This window comes from Pteropus medius, unplaced genomic scaffold (assembly GCF_902729225.1).
Source record: "Pteropus medius unplaced genomic scaffold, Ma_sr-lr_union100, whole genome shotgun sequence".
NCBI classification, from domain to species: Eukaryota; Metazoa; Chordata; class Mammalia; order Chiroptera; family Pteropodidae; genus Pteropus; species Pteropus medius.
In genome coordinates, this window is record NW_024345602.1 from 618416 (window position 1) to 639489 (window position 21074).

The 21074-nt window shown below is 39.4% G+C and overlaps 1 protein-coding gene across 5 annotated transcripts in view; it reads left to right on the plus strand.

The window, feature by feature from the left end:
- EEFSEC (eukaryotic elongation factor, selenocysteine-tRNA specific) overlaps window positions 1-21074 on the plus strand; it is a 242151-nt gene that overhangs the window by 81712 nt on the left and 139365 nt on the right. For all 5 annotated transcript variants that reach the window (XM_039874606.1, XM_039874605.1, XM_039874603.1 and 2 more), the window contains one exon: window positions 6715-6922. In XM_039874606.1, coding sequence (XP_039730540.1) covers window positions 6715-6922 — 208 coding nt within the window. The remainder of the gene's footprint in view (window positions 1-6714; window positions 6923-21074) is intronic.

Sequence of the window (21074 nt, forward strand, 5' to 3'; positions counted from 1 at the left end):
TTTTTTTTTTTAGTACCAGAAGGAAAATTATATCTCACAGATACTTATGCTTTGTTAAATGCTGACCTTTGTAAGTTTTTCTTTATTTTCATTTTTGAAATGATTAAGATATATAATCTACAGAATTGGAAAGTATAATTTTAAAAAGTACTGAGAAACTTTAACCCATGTTACAATTATTCTGCAGATCTTTAAAGGATTCTATAGTCAGTACAACCAGATGAAAAGCTCTGATAGACTGAGAAATATAGAGGGTCGTTTGTACACTGCAAGTTTTTGACTTGTGTTTCCCACCCACTGGCTCACTCTGTTCCTCTGGTCTCAGAACGATTTCCTCCCCTGGGTTCATGGGAATTGAGAAGGACACTGTTTGATTCATTCTGTGGAAATACTAGGGATTTTGAAAAAGACAAGACGGGCCAGTTATGTCACTTCCTGTTGTATGATCAAAAGTTTGATGAAGAAATGGGAGTAACTGAGAGCTGCTGCCAGGCAGTGGGAAGTTGCCTGATACTGACCCTGGTTTCTAGTTGTGCCCTAGTTCTCAGTGGGGCCAGTCAAATCGTTGTGACCTCTGGTCTCTTTAGAAGTCCCTAATGTTGGATATGCTATAGCAGTTTGCACAAGAGCCTGGTCTTTTGGAGCAGAGCTGTATGCCCCCTGCAACAAAGGCGGTTTGTAGATGCTAGAGTGAGGCCGCAGAGGAAAGCCCCACGGGCCTCGGAGGGTTTGGTTCTCATCTGCACTTATATTTCTGGGTTTGTGAGTTCAGTTTCATTTCCTATCCCCAGGATCCCAATAGGCATCAGAAGGGAGATGGGCTAAATACTTGGAATACATCATCCTTCCCCTCCAGCCACCAAGCCAAGACATGGCACTCCCACAGTTTTATATACTAATAGGAAATTGAATCTCAGAGAAAAGGAACAGATTTCTGGTAAAGAAAGTGGATGATATGGGGGGAGCTGTTTGCTCAGTAAGTCCAACAAAGGTTGATTAAGTTTGTGTGGAGCTGGGTCTTGTGCTGGTTGCTGCAAATACAGATTAAAACTCAGCCTTAGTCAGTGAGCAATCAGTGTGGGGTTGGGTGGGGAGGAAGGGCCAGGGCAAGTGGAGAGCAGGAGCAAAAGCAAGGCAGGGAAGGGGTGAGAATTAGCATGAGATGTGCCTTGATTCTCAGTATAAAGTAGAGGCTGGGTAAAGATTGTGGGCGAGGAGGCTAGAGAGAGGTTGGTTCCATGTGCAAGGACAGGTTGTGTGTGGCATGTGGGTAAGAACAGGCACCAGAGTTCAGATCTCTTCTCTACTCCCTATTTGCCGAAGAACCCAGGACAGTTGCCTCACTTCTCTAAGCTCAATTTCCTCATATGTAAATCGGGTCAATAATAATTTGGGTGAGGTAAGGGATGGCTTTTAGGTTCTAGAAGGAGCCAAGGTAGCTGGAATTACTCTTGAGACAAGGTCTTTAAGTCATCCATGGGGTAGAGTAGCCTTGGCTCTGTGGGTGCAGTTTGCTTACCAGAGTTTGGGGCCATGGGGCCAAGTATAGGGGCCATTCTACTGTAAAATCTTTGTGGAGAACAACATGCAAGCTGAGAACCCAGAGTGTTCCTCTTCACCATTCACCTGCAGGCTCTGTCCCATCCTACTGCTGCAGAACCTGGCCACATAGCCCTGTAATTGGTGACAGATTTGCTTGTGGCTGGAGAACCTGTGGAGTGGCCTGGGATAGTTAAGGCTCAGGGGGGTGGGTGGTGTGTGTGTGTGTGTGTGTGGCGTCTCGTCTGTATGCTGTATACACAGACAAACAAGGTATTGGTGACGGGGGGAGCAGAGCAAGGAGCACGGGGGCGGGAGGGGGGGCGGGGGGGCGGGGGAGGTTCTGTGAAATGCAGTTTGGTGATTGGAACAGAGTGAGCATACCAGGACTGCGAGATAAAAGGAGAGTCCCCACACCATACCAAAGAGGGTGGTTTCAGTCAGAGGACAGTATGGGCTTTTAGCAGGAGAATAACAATTAGGTCACTGTTTTATTTATTTACGTACTTAACATTATAATTTTGTTTATTCTGAATGGATGGTATACACCTCTTTTTAGAATGAAAAGATACAGAAGAATGTAGTGAGGAGTTTCCTTCCTACCCTTGTCCCCTGCCTGTCTATCACCCAGCTCCTGAAACAACAGAACCAAATGTTCTGTTGTTTTCCTTAAATATTTTATGCATATAGAAGCAAACACTGATATACAACACACACACACACACACATACACACAGACACACACACATCTTTCCCCCTTTTTAACAAATTACATTGGCCTGCCCCTTTTCTCACTTACTTCACTCTGGAGATCATTCCATAGGGTTATAGAATGAGCTTTCTCATTCTTTGTAATGGCTGTATAGTATACTATTCTCTGGTGTCACATTATTTATTTTTACCCTGTCCTCTACTGATGGATATTTCCATGGTTTTCAACCTTAGCTTCAGCAATCATGCTACAGGGACATTTCACATGTATGCAGGCTTGGCTGTGTCAAAGATTATGTATTTTTGATAGCTGTTTCCAAATTGACCTTCATAGAGGTTATACTGACTTACCCCCTCCCCAACCTCCCAACAGCGTATGAATCAAATGTCTTCCTTCCTTCCTTCCTTCCTTCCTTCCTTCCTTCCTTCCTGCATTTCCTTCTTCCTTCCTTCCTTCCTTTTCCTTCATTCCTTTCCTTTTCCTTTTCCTTCCCTGCCATCCTCTTATTCTACTTTCCATTTTCCTACCTTCCTACCTTCCTACCTTTCCTCTTATTTCCATCCTTTCCTCTTTTCCTACCTTCCTACCTTCTACCTTCCTACCTTCCTACCTTCCTACCTTCCTACTCTTCCTGCCTTCCTACCTTCCTACCTTCCTACCTACATTGAGACCTTGAATTCAGTAGGTTTCAGGTTTACAGTTCATTGTATAGAGACATATATTGGCATTGTGTGCTTACCACCATAGTTTTGATTTCTTTCTGTCACCACATATTTGACCCTTTTTACCCCATCTACCTCTCCCCTCTCACCCCCTACTTTCTGGTGACTACTAGTCTACTGTCCGTGTCCGTGAGTCTCTGTTTGTTTCTCCTGTTCGTTTGTTGCTTTTAGGTGTGTATCCTACATATAAGTGATATCATGTGCTTTTCAACTTTTTCTGTCTGGGTTGTTTCACTTAGCATGATTATCTTGAGATCCATCTGTGTTGTCGCAAATGGCAGTATTTCATCTCTTCTTCTGGCTGAGTAATATTCCATTGTAGATAAGTACCATAGCTTCTTTAGCCAATCATCTATCGTAGGACACTTCAGTTGTTTCCATGTCCTGGCCACCATGAATAATGCTGCTATGAACATCGGTGTGCAAATATCTTTATGGATATGCATTTTCAAGTCTTTGGGGTAAATGCTCAGTAGAGTGATTGCTGGATCATATTGTGGATCAATTCTTAGTTTTTTGAGGAACCTCCATACTGTTTTCCATAGTGGCTGTGCCAATTTGCAGTCCCACCAGCAGTGTATGAGTGTTCCTTTTTCTCTGCCTCCTCTCCAACACTTGTTATAACTTGTCCTATTGATATTCTAATAGGTGTGAGATGGTATCTCATTGTAGTTTTGATTTGCATTTCCCTAATAGCTAGCAATGTTGAGCATCCTTTCATATATTTGTTGGCCATTTGTATGTCTTCTTGGGAGAAGTATCTGTTCAGGTCCTCTGCCCAATTTTTAATTGGATTATTTGTTTTTGTTGTTATTGAGTTGTATGAGTTCTTTTTGTGTTTTGGATATTAGGCCCTTATCAGAGGCATTGCTTGCAAATATATTTTCCCATTTGGATGGTTGTCTCTTTGCCTTGTTGATGGTTTATTTTGCTATGCAGAAGCTTTTTAGTTTGTTGTAGTCCCATTCATTTATTTTTGCTTTTAATTCTCTCGCTTTTGAGGTCAAATTCATAAACTCCTTGTTAAGTCCAGGGTTCATGAGTTTAGTTCCTATGTTTTCTTCTATGCATTTTATTGTTTCAGGTCTGCTATTCAGGTCCTTAATCCATTTGGAGTTAATTTTAGTGTGTGGTGATAGACAACAGTCTAGTTTCATTCTTTTGCAGGTGACTTTCCAGTTTTCCCAGCACCATTTATTGAAGAGGCTTTCCTTTCTCCATTGTATGTTTTTGGCTCTTTGGTTGAAAATTATTTGCCCATATAAACATGGGTTTACTTCTGGACACTTGATTCTGTTCCACTGGTCTGTGTGTCTGTTTTGCTGCAAATACCATGCCGTTTTGATTACTGTCGCTTTGTAGTATAATTTGAAGTCGGGCAGAGTGATGCCTCCAGCTTCGTTCTTTTTTCTCAGGATGGCTTTGGCAATTTGGGGTCTTTTGTGCTTCCATACAAATCTGATGATTTTTTTGTTCTGTTTCTTTAAAAAATGCCGATGGGATTTTGATGGGGATTGCATTAAATCTCTATAATGCTTTATGTTGAATCTTCTAATCCAAGAACATGGAATATCTTTCCATTTCTTTGTATCTTCTTCAATTTCTTTTAATAGGGTCTTATAGTTTTCATTATATAAGCACTTCACTTGTTTCGTTAGATGTATTCCTAGGTATTTTATTCTTTTTGTTGCAATTGCAAAAGGAATTATTTTTTCCACTTCTTTTTCTGACACTTCATTATTAGAATCTAGGAACGCTATGGATTTTTGAACGTTGATTTTGTATCCAGAGACCTTACTGTATTTGCTTATTGTTTCTAGTAGTGTTCTTGTGGAGTTTTTTAGGGTTTTCTATATAGAGAGTCATGTCTTCTGCAAATAGTGACATTTGCTTCTTCATTTCCTATTTGGATGTCTTTTATATCTCTCTTGAATTATGTATCTTTAGAAACGTCCTTTTGGAAGGCTGTTTGGAGGATGGATTTCAAAAGGACAAGTTGAAGCTAAGGGACCTGTTGGGAAACAGCTGACAAGGGCCTGATTTGGGCCATGGGGACTGGAACTGGAACAGAGTTGGATTCCAGGGACGAACTGGCGATTTGGTAGAAATGAGAGAGAATCTTTTAGATGATGAGATTTTATAGGCCTCATTATTTAAAAAGGTGAGTCTGTTGTACATAATTTATCCTGTGTTCACGGTAGATAATAGAACAAGTAACCTCCTTCTGTTTGGCTGTTGTAGAGACCTGGGCCCTACTGCCTGGTGACTTGTCAAGGGCGATGCCAGTGGGGGCTTCTGTGAGCATCTGGCCTGCCCCTCCTGGCCCCTTTGGACCACAGTTACACTTATGTCCCTGGTTGACAGGGTGAGATAGGAGAAGGGGCTGTGGAGGGCAGAGTGGAGGGGAGGGAGGAGAGTTGGGACATTCCGAAGCCGACTTAGAGTCAGAGTCTTCTAGCCTCCTGGGAGGCTAGAAGAGCTGTGTACGTATTGGTGAACAGGGAATAATTCTTTAGCAGTGGAGTCAGGCACCCTGGTTTCTGGTGGCCTTTGGTGCCAGTTGGCTGTGTGATCTAGAACAAGTGACCCTGTGATTCTGAGTCTCCCCTTTGTCTGAAATGCTAGGTTGTAGAGAATAAGTGGCTGCCTAGTACACACAGTAAGTGTGCCAACAAAAAAGACTGCTACTCCTCCTTGCCTTCCTCCCACCCCCATCCCCAGCAGTGAGAGTCACCCATAAAGTCTTCCTTTGCCTTACCATGACAATAATTTGATTTTGAAAACCCCTCATAGGGCAAAGAGGAAATATTTGCATATTCTTGCATCTATAAAACAATAACTTTTTGTTGAAATTATTCCAAATTCCATTAAAAAGGACATAGTTACTTCACTGGCTAACATTAGTTTTCCTAACATGACTTATAGCGGTTTCCCTTCAGTGTAATTTGTCCTGTAAATTGTCCACCTGCTATTGTTCAGGTCAGGTGTGGCCGTGTATTCAAACCTTGCTTACAATCTAGCACAGACATGCATGCACACATATATGCACATGCACACACATACGTGCACATACATGTATGATGCTATGTTGATATAGCTGAACCTTGTATTTTCCTACTTCCCTCTAAAGGATGGGAAATCCCTCAACTAAAATAGAAAGGACAGAAGAAGTGAGCGTATATAGTCCAGACAAGCATGAGATGAGCATGATGAAACTACAAGTACTGTGAGTAGAAGACCTAGGAGCCGTAGAAGAGGTGCCCCTCTCCACCCCAACTCCTCCTTTCACTGTTTCAGTTCTTCTCTGCCTTGGTAAAGGCAAATCTCTAGGCATTTGCCAAGTCTAACACTGAGCTTTTTTCTGATTGTTTTTTCCCATGTTGGATGGAATGAAATGATAGGATTGGTACAATAGAAAGGCATGGGTTTTGGAGTTACACAATCCTGCTGCAGGCTAGCTGTGTTGCCTGGGCAAGCTCTCTTTTGTGAGTCTCAGTTTTCTCTTCTCTAAATGGGGTAACACACCTGCCTCTCACAGTGGTTATGAGGGTTCAGTGAAATTATGTAGGTCAAAGCACATCACCTGTGGCCTTGTGCTAGGTATGTAGTAATAATTCATTTCTCACTTTGCTCACTTTTAATACTTTAATTTGGCTGGTTTTACCTGACCTAGGGCATTGGGAAGCTTTCTGAGCTCATCTCCCCATTTTTTCTTTCTAACCTTGTCTTCTCTTCTCCCAGGGGCCCAGATCATTGATCTGATGATGCTGGTTATCGACGTGACCAAGGGGATGCAGACTCAGTCAGCAGAGTGCCTTGTGATTGGGCAGATCGCCTGCCAGAAGCTGGTTGTGGTTCTGAACAAGATGGACCTCTTGGCTGAAGGGAAGAGACAGGCAGCGATTGATAAAATGACCAAGAAAATGCAGAAGACCCTAGAGAACACCAAGTAGGTCTGCCAATGAGAGGAATGTTTACATACATAAGCGGGCTTCAGGGCACACACAGATTGGAGAGGCAGTTGTTAGCCTCTGGTACTAATAAGTAGGATCTCACCTGGCCCTTGCTTGCATGAAGGGTAAAGCCTAAGGTACTGTTGCAAGAGGCCAAAAAATACAGAGGCATACAGAAGCAAGAAGTTAATTTTTTTGGTAACTTCCTAATGTGAGCTGTAGGTGGTTCTGTTCTGCACAGCATTCAGAAACCCAGGTTGCCTCCATCTTGCTGGCCCTCCACTGTAGGGTGTGTCCTTGTCTGGTCAAAGTGGGCATGGGCACTACTGTGTTCACATTTACAGGAAGGTCCAGTATGTAGGTCCTGGACCTAGAAAGAATCCCACTGAGATTCTGTTGGTGATGACTGTCCTACCTGCTCATTTAGCCAGGGAATATGTGTCTTTTTAGTTGCAACTAGGTTGTCAGAAGGGGATATGAATTCTGGTAGATGACTGGATGTTTGTCACAGAGGCTTATAAAATTGGATGGATAGACGACATATGGATGGACCGATGGACATTGCTGTTGAGGGGAGACCAAAAAGCAAGATCACAAAAGAACCTTTGCAATATTTCATGCTAACGAGTTTACAATTTTAGCTTGTGGAAAGAAGGGAGTTGTTGAAGAATTTTGTGCAAGGGAGTGATTGTAAGAGGTTTCCATTTCATCCAGAGATGTCTGGCTGCTGGTGGAAGGATGGTGTGGCAAGGAGGATCTGGAAGCAGCAGGGAGACAGACAGGGAGAGGTGGTGGTATTGGTTTTTTCAGAGAGAAGTGTGGCTCTGAGTTAAGGTAGTGGAGGGAGGGAAAGGTGATCTGGGGAGATCTTTAACAGGAAAATCAGCAGGCCTTGTCAGGCTATTGACTCTGCCTACAGTCAGCACATTCTGATAGGAGAGGTCCATGAGGGCAGAAAGGTGGCAATACTACTGGGCAGGGTGAGGGTGGGAGGGATGCAGGGACTGTGGGACAGAAGCCACCTGGTTGCTCAGGTGGCCCAAGGAATGACTAATTGCGATGTGGTTGAGAAAATGAGAAAACGACTTTGTTGAATGAACACACAGTGTTGCCAGACCTCACTGTTTTATCAATTCCTCTCTTCTTCTCTGGGCCAGTGCCTTTTGATCCATACTAAATAGCAGTCACCAGGAGACAGCGATGCTTCCTCAATGCTATGCAGCCCAAGACAATATTCAGCTACTTCCACTTCTCCTTCTCCTGCCTGAGGAGGGCAAACAAGTAGAGTGTTTTTGTTTCCGCATCATAAAGATTGATATGCCTTCCCATTTATGGTTTTTTTTTTTTCAGATCCGACACCTGCAGCTCTCCCTCAGAATTCTCAAGTTGGTTAAATTAAAGCTCTAGCCCTGTGAATGGGCCAAAATGTCATAAAAGATTTCCTAGCGCTACCTTTTGTTAGCAAAATTCATCAATCTGATAAAATCGACACATTTAGATAAGTATTGCATAAGAATTCAGACTTTGTTATTCCCAACGGAAGTAGATATGAGGCTGTAAAAAGGAAGATAAAAAATTATATCTTCTTTTCTAGTGAGTTATTTGATCTCTCTGCCATTTTATTTACTTGTCAGAAATTGGAGAACAGATCCTTTGGACTCTGGCATAAAAACCCAGCACATTATATAGCAAATGTCAGTATCATTTGCTATATAAACAGGACCTTCTGGGAAGGGCTTAGGGTACTTTTAAGGGTGAATTAATATTATTTCAATTAGTTAAATTTAAGGGAAATTCTCACTTGTATGTTTAAATTACCATCTATTTTAATTTATTGGTCAAAGGTCAAATTGCGAATTTCATCACACATCCAGAGGAAATTGTCCCTCTGAGGGGTCTTTGAACCTCTCCCCTCCTCACTTAATGCCCAGCTGCTGGGAGAGAAACAGATAAAGGAAAGGATTGCTGCCCTGATGGGTTGTAGTTAGTGGGCCCAGTGGGCCTGTGGCCAGGCCAAGGTGAACTGCTTCCTAAGAGAACATTTGTTTTTACCTCTCTAAAACGAAGAACTTCTTTAAATCATTTTAAGCAACTATTTCCTTTTCTTATGGCCCCCATTTAAATAAATCCTTTGTAAATGCTGGTCTAAAGGTGAAGAAACTTTCTATCTGGAAAGGAAAAATTTGGACTGGTAAACTATGTGTGATTAAAACCTGAAAAATGTTAAAACATAAAAGTTTGTTTTTCTATCTGAAGAGTAATTGAAAGAAAATCTGGAAAACAGAGAAAAGTGATTAAAAGAAAGAAGAGACCACCTAAAGATTTCTTTTCTCAAAATAGCAGCTGCTGACATTTTGGTATACTCTATACTTTTCACTATGCAGAGTATTGCCCCCCTCCCACTTTTTAAATTGTATTAAAATATATATAACATAACATTTATTATTTTAAACCATTTGTAAATGTACATTTCAGTGGCATTAAATACATTCACACTGTTGTGCAACCATCGCCACTGAAACTTATACCCATTAAGCCTTAACTTCCCATTATCCCTAACCCCTGGTAACCTCTATTCTACTTTCTGTCTCTATGAATTTGCCTATTCTAGGTACTTAATTTAAATGGAATCATATATTTGGCCTTCTGTGTATACCGGTTTATTTCACTTAGTATAATGCTTTCTTTCAGGGTCCATCCATGTCGCTGCCTGTGCCAGAATTTCACTTCTTTTAATAAATGAATAGTATTCTATTATGTACATATACCATATTTTATTCATTTATCTTTTGATGGATACTTGGATTGTTTCCTTTCAGTTATTGTGTATAATGCTACTACAAACATTGGTATACAAAAATCTCTTCAAGTTTCTGATTTTAGTTCCTTTAGCTATATACCCAGGAGTGTAATTGCTGGACCATATGATAATTCTATGTTTAACTTTTTGAAGAACCATCAACTGTTTCCCACAGTGGCTGTATCATTTTATATTCCCACTAGCAATGCACAAGAGTTACAATTTCTCCACATCCTTGCTAACACTTGGTTTTGCTTGCATTTCTCTAATGATTAATGATGTTGAGCATCTTTTCATGTCCTTATTGGCCATTTATATATCTACTTTGGAGAAATGTCTATTCAAGACCTTTGCCTCTTTTTTAATTGGGTTGTTGAGTTCTTTATGTATTCTGGACATTAATCCCTTGTCAGATATATGGTTTGCAAATGTTTTCTTCCATTTTTTAGGTCATCTTTTCACTTTCTTCATCGTATCCTTTGATGCACTAAAGTTTTTAATTTTGATGAAATTTAGTTTATATATTTTTTCTCTTGTTGCCTGTGCTTTTGGTGTTATATCCATGAAATTGTTGCCAAATCCAATGTCATGAAGATTTTCCTCAGTGTTTTTTTCCTAAGAATTTTATAATGTTAGCTCTCGTTTAGGTCTTTGATCCATTTTTGGTTAATTTTTATATATAGCATAAGTCAGGGCCCAACTTCATTCTTTTGCATGTGGATGTACAGGTTTCCCAGCATCATTTGTTGAAAAGACTATCATTTCCCCTTTCCCCTTGTCAAAAATCAGTTGGGTTTATTCTGGGTTCTCTCTTCTGTTCCATTGGCTTATGCGTCTGTCCTTAGGTCAGTACTACACTGCTTTTTTTACTGTAACTTTGTAGTAAATTTCAAAGTGAGGAAGTTGAGTCTTCCAACTTTATGCTTCTTTTTCAAGATTATTTTGGCTGTTTGAGGCCCCTTGCGATTCCCACATGAATTTGAGAATTTGCTTTTCCATTTCGACAAAAAAATGGTTAATAGTGACTGCACTGAATCTGTACATTACTTTTTGTAGTATGAACATCATAACAGTATTGTTTTCCAATCCATGAACACTGATGCCTTTTTATTTATTTAGATCTTCTTTAATTTTTTTCATCATTGTTTTATAGTTTTCAGCATATAAGTCACATCCTTGGTTAGATTTATTCCCAAGTATTTCATTCTTTTAGATGCTATTACAAATGGAATTACTTTCCTAATTTTCTTTTTGGATTGTTTTTGCTGGTATATAGAAACACAGCTGACTTTTATGTATTAATCTTATCCTCTGTAATTTTGCTGAATTCAGTTCTTCCCTTTTAAAAATATAATCATGAGATATTTACATTTTTGATTTATGCTTTTATTAACATTTTATATAGCAATTCTTTATGTAACCATTATTGTTGTTGACCTTTTCAGTTGGCTTCAGTTTTCTTATAAGTAAATAATCCTTTGACCATCATTAAACTTTGTATTTTCAGTTTTTTCCCCATGAGAGAATCTAGGTGCAAGATTACTGGATCAAAGGGTACAAACCCTTTTAGACCTTTATTATACATCCCCATATTCTCTTCCAAAAGGGTTTGTCCTGTTTTACACAGTGTCAGCACCTAACTTTGATTTCTCATTTTAAAAATATATTTGAAACTTAATAGGATAGGAATGATGTTTTACTCGTTTTAATGTGTGATTCTATAATTACTGGTGGGATTGAATATTTTCCTTTAAGTGTATTAAACGGTTGTGTTTTTGTGTGTTTGAATTGTGCCCATATGTTTTGTCTATTTCCTTTTTGCAATTTTAATTTTTTTTTATTTTCAAGAATGTTTAATATTAATAAAGTTGTTATTAACCCTTTGCCTATCATTTTTGCTATAAATACATCTTAAGCATTTATTGTTTGTCTTTCCATTTTAGTTGCTTTTTTGACATGCAGAAGTTTCTAATTTTATGTAGTCAAACTCTTTGATTGTTTTTCTTTGTGATTGCTTTATTTCTGAAAACATTTAAAATTACTCTTGCATAAGCATTTGTTAATGTTAACAGAAATCAAAATAGAAGATAAAAATGTACCCATAATCTTTCCAATGCATCAAATTAAAGTGTTTTTCCTTGGGATCCTTGTCAGTCTTTCCTGCATGTACATAATTTGAGGTAGTTGTTATCACAACTTTGACATTGTTCTGCGTTCTAAGCTTTTTAATTTATTTTTTCACTAAATGTTACGGTCTGATACTAAGTATCCTTGATGCATCTTTCTTCCAGACTCCCTCTGTTTCCTGCTGCTTTTTAAACACTTTCTGTTTCCTGTTTCTATTAGCCAAGGTGGTCTGCTTAGAGTCTAGTGGGGCTCCCTTGGCCATCCCTCTCTCCCTGGGATTGGTAGAATGCCAAATGTCAGGTGATTTGACTACTGCCGAGGAGACTTACAAGATACATTTCATACTGGTTATGTGCCTGACTAGCTGTGTGATCTTGGGTAACTCACTTTATCTCTATGAATTGATATTTCCTCCTCCGTAAAATGGGAGCTAAGTTCAGCCTCACAGCATTTTTTTATGAGGGGGCATCTGACATGGAACCTGGCACATAGTAGGTATTAGTAATAATACCTGTAACATGTAGAGTACCTACTGTGTGCTTGGCACAGTACTAGGGATTCCCATATACAATCCTTTGGATCCAGGGGTATGTTTTGTATCTGGTTTGACTGGTGGGAAAAATAAGGCATAACAAATATTGGCTATTTTGAATTGTACAATTCCAAACCTACAACATACCGATAGTTTATGTCTTTTATACAAGTTATACATCATAATATATATACACATACACTTTTTTTTTTTTACTTATCAGAGATCATTTCTGTGAGTTCACAGAGGTTAGCACATCACAGTCAGCATGTTTAGGCCCAGCTTGCCCCATTATGTATCACAGCTGCAAGGGGAGTCTGGAGGAGGTGGTGGGTGCTGGGAACAGGAGATGCACTTGAATGTGCTCCAGGTGAGCTCTTTCCTGCACTTCTGAGCTGTGGGGCTGGGCTCAGGGTTCTTCTTGACATCCTTGGTTGGAGCCTCTTGTGCTCCTGGAACCCAGATACCAGTTTAGATCTGGAATCCAAGGCAGGAGAGACCTCTTGTACCCCAGGGGCTGCTGAACTATCCTGCTGCTGCCAGAAGCCAGGGTGCCCCAGTGTGTAGCATATTCAGGAAATCAGCAAGGCCAGATTCTTATGCCTGGGAAAGGAGCAGACACCAAGCCCCACATGCCTTTATGTTTTGTTTTGATACATTGACCAAATGGATAAAATATAATTGAATTTCTGAAAGCTTTATAGTTAATCGCTGGAATTCTCAGTGCATGCTTTTACCCTTCTCTGTCCCTCTGGGCCCTGGGCTCTTGGAGGGTAAGCAGAGATGATATACTTGTATTGAGCCCTGGCTTGTGGTTGGGTCCTGGTTCACTGATTTCTGTGGCTTGGAGCCCTTCCTTTGGATTGAGAATGGGCTTTTCTCTCACCTTCCTCCTCCATGGGAGAGGCCTGGACTCAGGACTCCTACAGACCAGCCATTTACTCCTGGACCCCCTAGCAGCCCCAGGCAAGTCACTTGGCTTCTCTAACAGTAGAGGTCAGAGTCCCTGCTCATGGGGTGTTGAGGTCACATGGAGAGCACACAGTACAGTACTGGCACAGAGCAGGTGCTGAGCTCACAGCATCTTTTCTTTCTTTTTCTTGTGTTTCTTTTCTTCTCTGTCTCTCTTCCTCAGTGTTTTTATGTCTCGCCTTCTCTCTCCTTACTATTCTTTTTCTTTTACATTTTTTACTCTCATTCTTCTTTCCCTCTCCAAACTCTCTTTTCTCTCTCTGGGTATTGCCCTTCCCAAGGTAAATATCTAAGTCCTGACATTTCTCCAGAGACAGCATGGCCTGCCTGAGCTTCTCTGAACTTATCGGTGAGTGGGTCTTAGGCCCTATCTGGAATTTCCCTGTGAACTTACATCATCTTGTCATAGTGACCTTTGGGCAGCCAGTAGCTCCTGAGATTATTTAACTTGCTCTTTAGGGAACTCCAGCTTCTCAGAGTTACTTCCTCTCATTTTAAAACAACAACAACAACAACAACAACAAAACTGATGTTTTTTACCCCCAGGCAGACCCAGAGCAGTATAGTGTGGAGTCAAAGACCAACTAAACTAACTCCCACCCCCAGTGGAGTGTACTGTACACTTGGGCAGGAAAAACCAACTTGTGGAAGAAGTAACAGTGGAATATTTGCCTAGAAATTAAAGACAAACTGAAATGTCTTCCTTAGAGTAGCATAGGGACTTCTGAGGAAGGAGAATTTGCTTCTGGCCTGGGGAGTCAGGAATTTGATTTGGTTTTAGAAGGGCACATGATCTAAGTGGAGGTCACAATATGTGTTGCGGGTCAGGACACTGACTACTCAGAAGGGATGTAGGCAGCTGGTGGCTTCTCTGGTTCTAAGGACTGTTTCCAAGCTTCCCAAAGCACTTTCCCACACTTTATTTGGTGTGAGAGTTGACTCTGCAGTATAGGTTATGCTGTCTTCTGTTGGACAGGAAAATGGAGGCTGAGGGAGGTGGATTGAAAATTAGCCTGGGTTTCTCGTTCAAAGTCCCATCCTCTGTGCCTTGCCTCAAGTTGCCTGTCACCTGGGTTAGGTTTGGATAGGTTGGGGAGAGGAACGAGTTGAGGGCAACAGTGGGAGTAGAGTTTGGTGCTAGGCAAGGACTTGAATTTTTGTGAGTCAGTATGGGAAGGCTGGGGCAGACCATAGAATGCATTGTGGACCATCCTGGATGCTGGATTTCATTCTGGAACTGTCATAGAGCCCCTATAAGTATGGAGGGATGAAGGCTAATGCCCCAAAGTGGTGCTGCTGGAAAGTTATCAAAGCTGCAGTCAGGGCCTGGGTACATGGGCACAGACTTTGGAGAGCAGTTGGGCAGCCTGGGGTGATAAGGGCCTTACCCAGGGTAGAACTTGTTGAGAATGAAAAACGGGATGAATTGGAGCCAGATCCCAAAAGAGGAACCAACCAAATGCAGTGAATGCAGAGGACATTGGTGACCATGCAGCCAATAGTGACTTCAGAGACCAAAGGAATGTTGTCCCATGATCAGAAACCAGAAAGCTAGAGTTGGTAAGCTGCTTGCTGGTAGATGATGAGATAGGACTACAGTGCTGGGAAGGGGCCTTGGCTGAAATACAGATTTGGGAATGTCCATAGACATAATTGGCTTGGGTCATCAGTACAGGGAGCTCCTACAGGACAGAAGGGGAGAAGAGCTGGGGTCTCAGAGTGATCTTGGAAAAGATCTATAGTGGATAGGGAAGGTAAAAGGGCCTCTTCAAGAGCCAAAGGGTAGTTGAGGCCCATGGGAGGAAAGGTTTGGGGTTGTGGGGAAGGAGGATGGGGAGCCAGCTGGCTGATGGTTATCTGGGTCAGATGTCACAGAGGGGAAGAGTCTGAAGGAAGAAAGTTGACTTGACCATTGGAGAGTTGGTGTTGACCTTTAGGAACTAATTTCTCTTTTGCCTCACCTACTCTTCTTAGTGTCATACAGAGATGGAACCCCCAGTCAGTGGCCCAGCCCCTCATGCCCCATTGCTCTGGGAGCCCTTGGTTCCTTGTACAGCCTCTATGGAGCCTGGCAAAGAGGAGATGCTTAGTAAATTTATCTCGGCATGAAAGAGGAGACAGAAGATGTTGTAAGGAAATTAGGCATAAGCTCTTGGTGAGTAAACAGAAGCAGAATTTTGAAATGTGAGTGAGAAGAGAAATTGAATTTTGACTGAAAGTTGCAGGGGGGTGTCAAGCAATCCCCCAAGAGAAGAGAAATTTGGGAATGTAGAAAGGCAGCAGACACGAATCTAGAGACGAGATTAGAGGAGCTGGGGGTTGGTCAGTTGGCAGGGCGGTGTGGGGGTCGGTTTCTTTAGACATGTCAGGTAGACTGGGTGGCAGTAGATTCTTTCTTAGACTCTTCCCTTATGTTTCCTTTTTTAAGACTGAGTTTTTTGTCCTGCTTCCCATTGGGAGCCACAGTGGGGAAATGTAAGGGAATGGCCAAAGGTCTTGAGGAGGATAAAGAAGACCATATTACTCGGATTGAGGGACTTACGCCACATGTCAGACAAATGAAATCTAGACTAGTATTTGGGTGTGGCAAAAATGTGTGGAAAGGATTCTGGGAAGATGGCAGAATAGGAAGCATCAGGAATCTATCTCCCCATGTAGACAACAATTTCACTGGCAGAATCTGTCTGAAACAACCATTTTGGAACTCTGGAGTCTATTGAAGGCTTGCAACTTCCAGGGGAAGGCTTAGACAGTAAATTGCAGTTAATTTCTGTCAACTTCAGCTACTAGCATAGTAGTAGCTACTTATCCCCTATCCCTTATCCCTTAATCCTGTGGCAGGTACCTGTGCAAGTGTTTCTGGAGCAGCTTGCACATAGCTCATGAGAGCCAGAGTGGGCAAAATGACCCTGTCTTCAAAATTTTGGAGATCTGTGCTCTGACCACTCACCGATTGCTGCTTCTGATCACAGAGGTGCAAATGAAGAGGCAAGCAGCCATTGTTCTTGTACTCCCTTTCCCATTGTTTCAAGTCCCTCCCTCTCAGCTGAAGTGACTTCTGGAAGATTTAAACGACTGGCAATGTTTTTCGTTCCTCCTTCATTTTTCTCTTTTTTTCCCTTTCAGGAGTCAGACATAAAGACTAAGACATTGAGAAACGATTGCATATATGGGGAAAATTACAAAGTGACTGCCCCTGTTCAGGGAAGGGCTCAGATAAGACCTGAAAAGACCTTAAGTTTACACTTCAAGATGATTCTTATGCACAGGAATAGCCTACAACAATCAAAAACCACAAAAACAATAAGTAAAAACAATAACGAAAAACAGGAAACCCTGGGGAAGGGGAAGAATCTGTTCTCCATAGTTACTGTATTATTAGACTTAAATGTCCAGTTTTTAACAACAACACAAAAGTCACAAGGCATATAAAGAATCAGGAAAAAATAAATCAATAGAAACTGTTCCTGAAAAAGACCTGATGGCAGATATACTAGACAAAGACTTTAAACACTATCTTAAAGACACTCAAGAACTAAAGGAAAATGTGAAGAAAGCCAAGAAAACAAAATATAAATGTCAATAAAGAGATAGAAAACCTAAAAAGAAATAAACTCTGAAGCTGAAAAGTATGATAACTGAAATAAAAAAAACTTACTAGAGGGATTCAGAGACAGAGTTGAGTAGGCAAGGGAAAGAACTGGCAAACTTGAAGATGGGAAAATGGAAATTATCAAGTCTGAGGAACAGAAAAAAAAATTGAAGAAAAGTGAACAGAGCCTAAGGAACCCATGGGATACCATCAAGTGGACTAACATACACATTGTGGGAGTCCCAAGAGGAGAGGAGAGAAATAAAGGAGGAGAAAGAATATTTAAAGAAATAATGGCTGAAAACCTCCCAAATTTGTTGAAAGACATTAATATAAACATCCAAGAAAATCAAGAAACTTCAAGTAAAATGAACTCAAAAGGACCCACACTGAGACACATTATAATGAAAGTTTTAAAAGACAGAGAAAATCTTGAAAACATGGAGAAGTAACTCATTGCACACAAGGGAGCTTTAGGAAGTTAATTAGCAGTTTTTTCATCAGAAACTATGGAGACCAAAAAGTAGTGGGCACATTTAATCAAAGTAGCAAAAACAAAACAAAACAAAACAAAAAACAGAACAAAAAACACCAAGAATCCCATATCCAGCAACACTGTCCTTGAAAGATATAGAAGAATTAAGACATTCTCAGATAAACAAAACTGAGGGAGTTCATTACCACCAGACCTGCCCTGCAAAGATAGAGACCTGCCCTGCTCAAAAGAGTCCTGTGAAGTGAAATGAAAGGAGCCTAGATAGTAACTTGAAGCCCTGTGACAAAATAAAGATCTCAATAAAGTAAATACATGGGCAATTATAAAAGCAAGTTTTGTTGTAACAACAGTTTGTAATTCCATGTGTGTTTTTCTACATGATTCAAGAGACTAATACATATAAAAAACAAAATAATTTGTCTGAAAGCTAGTATTGTAACTTTGGTTTGTAACTCCACATTTTGTTTTCTGCATAATTTAAGAGACATGCATTTAAAGGAATTATTAATTTATGTTTTAGGGCATACAATATATAAAGATGTCATTTTGTGGCATGACAACAGAGTCTTATAAGAGCAGAGTTCTTATGTTATTGAAATTAAGCTGGTATAAATTCAATTAGAGTGTTATAACTTTAGGATGCTAAATGTAATCTCTATGTTAACCACAAAGAAAATAGCTATAAGAATATACACAAAAGGAAATGAGGTAGCAATTTAAATATTTCACTGCAAAAATTGACTAAATACAAAAGAAGAGAGTAACACAGGAAATGAGAGACAAAAAAAAAAAGCTGTAAGATGTATAGAGCATAAATAACACAATGACAGAAGAAAGTCCCCTATTAGTAATTTCTTAAATATGTATTGCTTAAGCTCTTCAATTAAAGTACAAAGATTGGCAGATTGGACAAAAACACATGATCCAACTGTATGCTGTCTACTAGAGGCTCACTTTAGGTCCAGAGACACAAAGAGATTCAAAGTGAAAGGATGGAAAAAGATATTCCATGCAAATAATAACCAAAAGAGAGCAAGGAATCTATATTAAGACAAAATAGACTTCAACTTTAAAAAGTTTATAAGAGCAAAAAGGACATAATATGTTAATGGAAGGTTCAACACAGCAAGAAGATATAAATGACTAGATCTAACAGACACATACAGAACGGTCTACTCAACAACAATAGTGTACACATTCTTTTCAAGTGTAGATGGGACATATTTCAGGATAGATCACGTATTAGGCCAAAAATTAAGTCTCAATAGATTTTAAAAGATAGATATCATACAAAGTGTCTTTTCTGACCACAACAGGATGAAGTTAGAAATCATTAACAGAAATAGGAAAATTCATGAATTTGTGGAAATTAGAAACACACTTAAACAACCAATGGATCAAAGAAGAAATCACAAGGGAAATTTAAAAATATGTAGAGATTACTGATAATAAAAATGTAATATACCACATTTATGGAATGCAATAGAAATAGTGGGGAGGGGCATTTATAGCTATAAACTCTTACATTAAAAAACAAGAAAGATTTCAAATCAACAAACTAACTTTACAACTTAAAGGAACTATAGAAAGAGCAAACTAAACCCAAGGGTAGCAGAATGAAGTTAATAATAAAGATTAGAGCAGAGAGAAATGAAATAGAGAATAGAAAAATAATAGAGAAAATGAATGAAACCAAAGGTTGGTTCTTTGAAACGATCAACAAAATTGATGAACCATTAGCCAGATGGACTATGAATAAAAGAGAGAAGACTCAAATTACTAAAATAAAAAAATGAAAATGGGCATTACTGCTACTTCTACAGAAATATAAAGGATTATAAAAGAGTACTATGAACAATTGTATGCCAACAGCTGTACTTGGACAACCTAGATGAAATGGACAAACACCTAGAAACACAAAATCTACCAAGACTAAATCACAAAGAAATAGGCAATCTGAATAGATCTATAACTGTTAAGGAGATTTCATTAATAATTAAAAATCTTACAAAAGCTCTGGACCTGATGACTTCACTCGTGATGACTTCATTCTAACATTTGAAGAAGAGCTAACAAACGCCAATCCTTCTTAAACTTTTCCAAAAAAAACTGAAGAGGAGGGAACATTTACTAACCATTCTATGAAGCCATCATTACCTTGATACCAAAGCCAAAGATACTACATGAAAAGAAAACTACATATCTAAATCCCTTATGAATGATGTAAAAATCTTCGATAAAATCCTAGCAAATTTAATTCAGCAGCAAACTAAAGGGATTATAGACCACAATCAAGTGGGACTTATTCCTGAAATGCAAAGATGGTTCAACATACAAAAATCGTTTAATGTAATACACCACATTAACAAAATGAAGGAGAGAAAAACCCCACGTGATCATCTTAATTGATGCAGAAAAAGCATTTGACAAAATTCAACACCCTTTCATGATAAAAATAAACTAGGAAGAGAAGAAAAATATCTCAACATAATTAAAGCCATACATGAAAAACCCACAGCAAACATCATATTCAGTGGTAAAAGACTGAAAGCTTTTCCTCTGAGATCAAGAACAAGACGAGGAAGCTCACTTTTCCCATTTTTATTCAACATAATACTGGAAGTACTAGCCAGAGCAATTAGACAAAAGGAAATAAAGACATCCAAATTGGAAAGGAAGAAGTAAAATCTTTTTGCAGATGGTATGATATTATATGTAGGAAACCCTAAATATTCCACACACACACAAAAAAACTATTAGAACTAATAAATGAATTCAGCAAAGTAACAAGATACAAAGTAAATATGCAAAAATTAGTTGCATTTCTATTCACAATGAACAATCTGAAAAGGAAATTACGAAAATAATTCCATGTACAATAACATCAAAAAGAATAAAATACTTAGGAATTAACCAACGAGGTGAAAGACATAACGAAAACCACAAAACAGTACTGAAAGAAATGAAAAAAGACAAATAAATGGAAACATCTCATATTCATAGATTGGAAGATTTAATATTGTTAAAATATCAGTACTACCCCAACCAATCTACAGGTTTAACATAATTCCCATCAAAATTCCAATCATGTTGTTTTACATAAGTAGAAAAATCCATCCTAAAATTCATATGGAGTCTCAAATTTCCCCAAATAGCCAACACATTCTTGAAAAAGATGAATAAAACTGGAGAATTCACACTACCTAATTTCAATTCTTACTACAAAGCTACAAAACAGTGTGCTACTAGCATAAACAGAGACAGTGTAACAGAATACAGACCAGTGTAACAGAATACAGAGCCCAGAAATAAACCCTTGCATATATGGTCAAGTGAGTTTTGACAAGGGGGCCGAGACCATTCAGTGGGGAAGAACAGTCTTTCAACAAATGATACTGGGAAAACTGGATATCCACATGCAAAAGAATGAAGTTGGACCCCTATCTAACACCATATACAAAAGTTAGTGCAAAAGGATCAAAATACTAAATGTAAGACCTAAAATTATAAAACTCTCAGAAGAAAACAGGGCAAAAATTTCATGACATTGGATTTGGCAGTGGTTTGGATATGATACCAAAAGTGCAGGCAACAAAAGAAAAATAGACAAATTGGACTTAATGAAAATT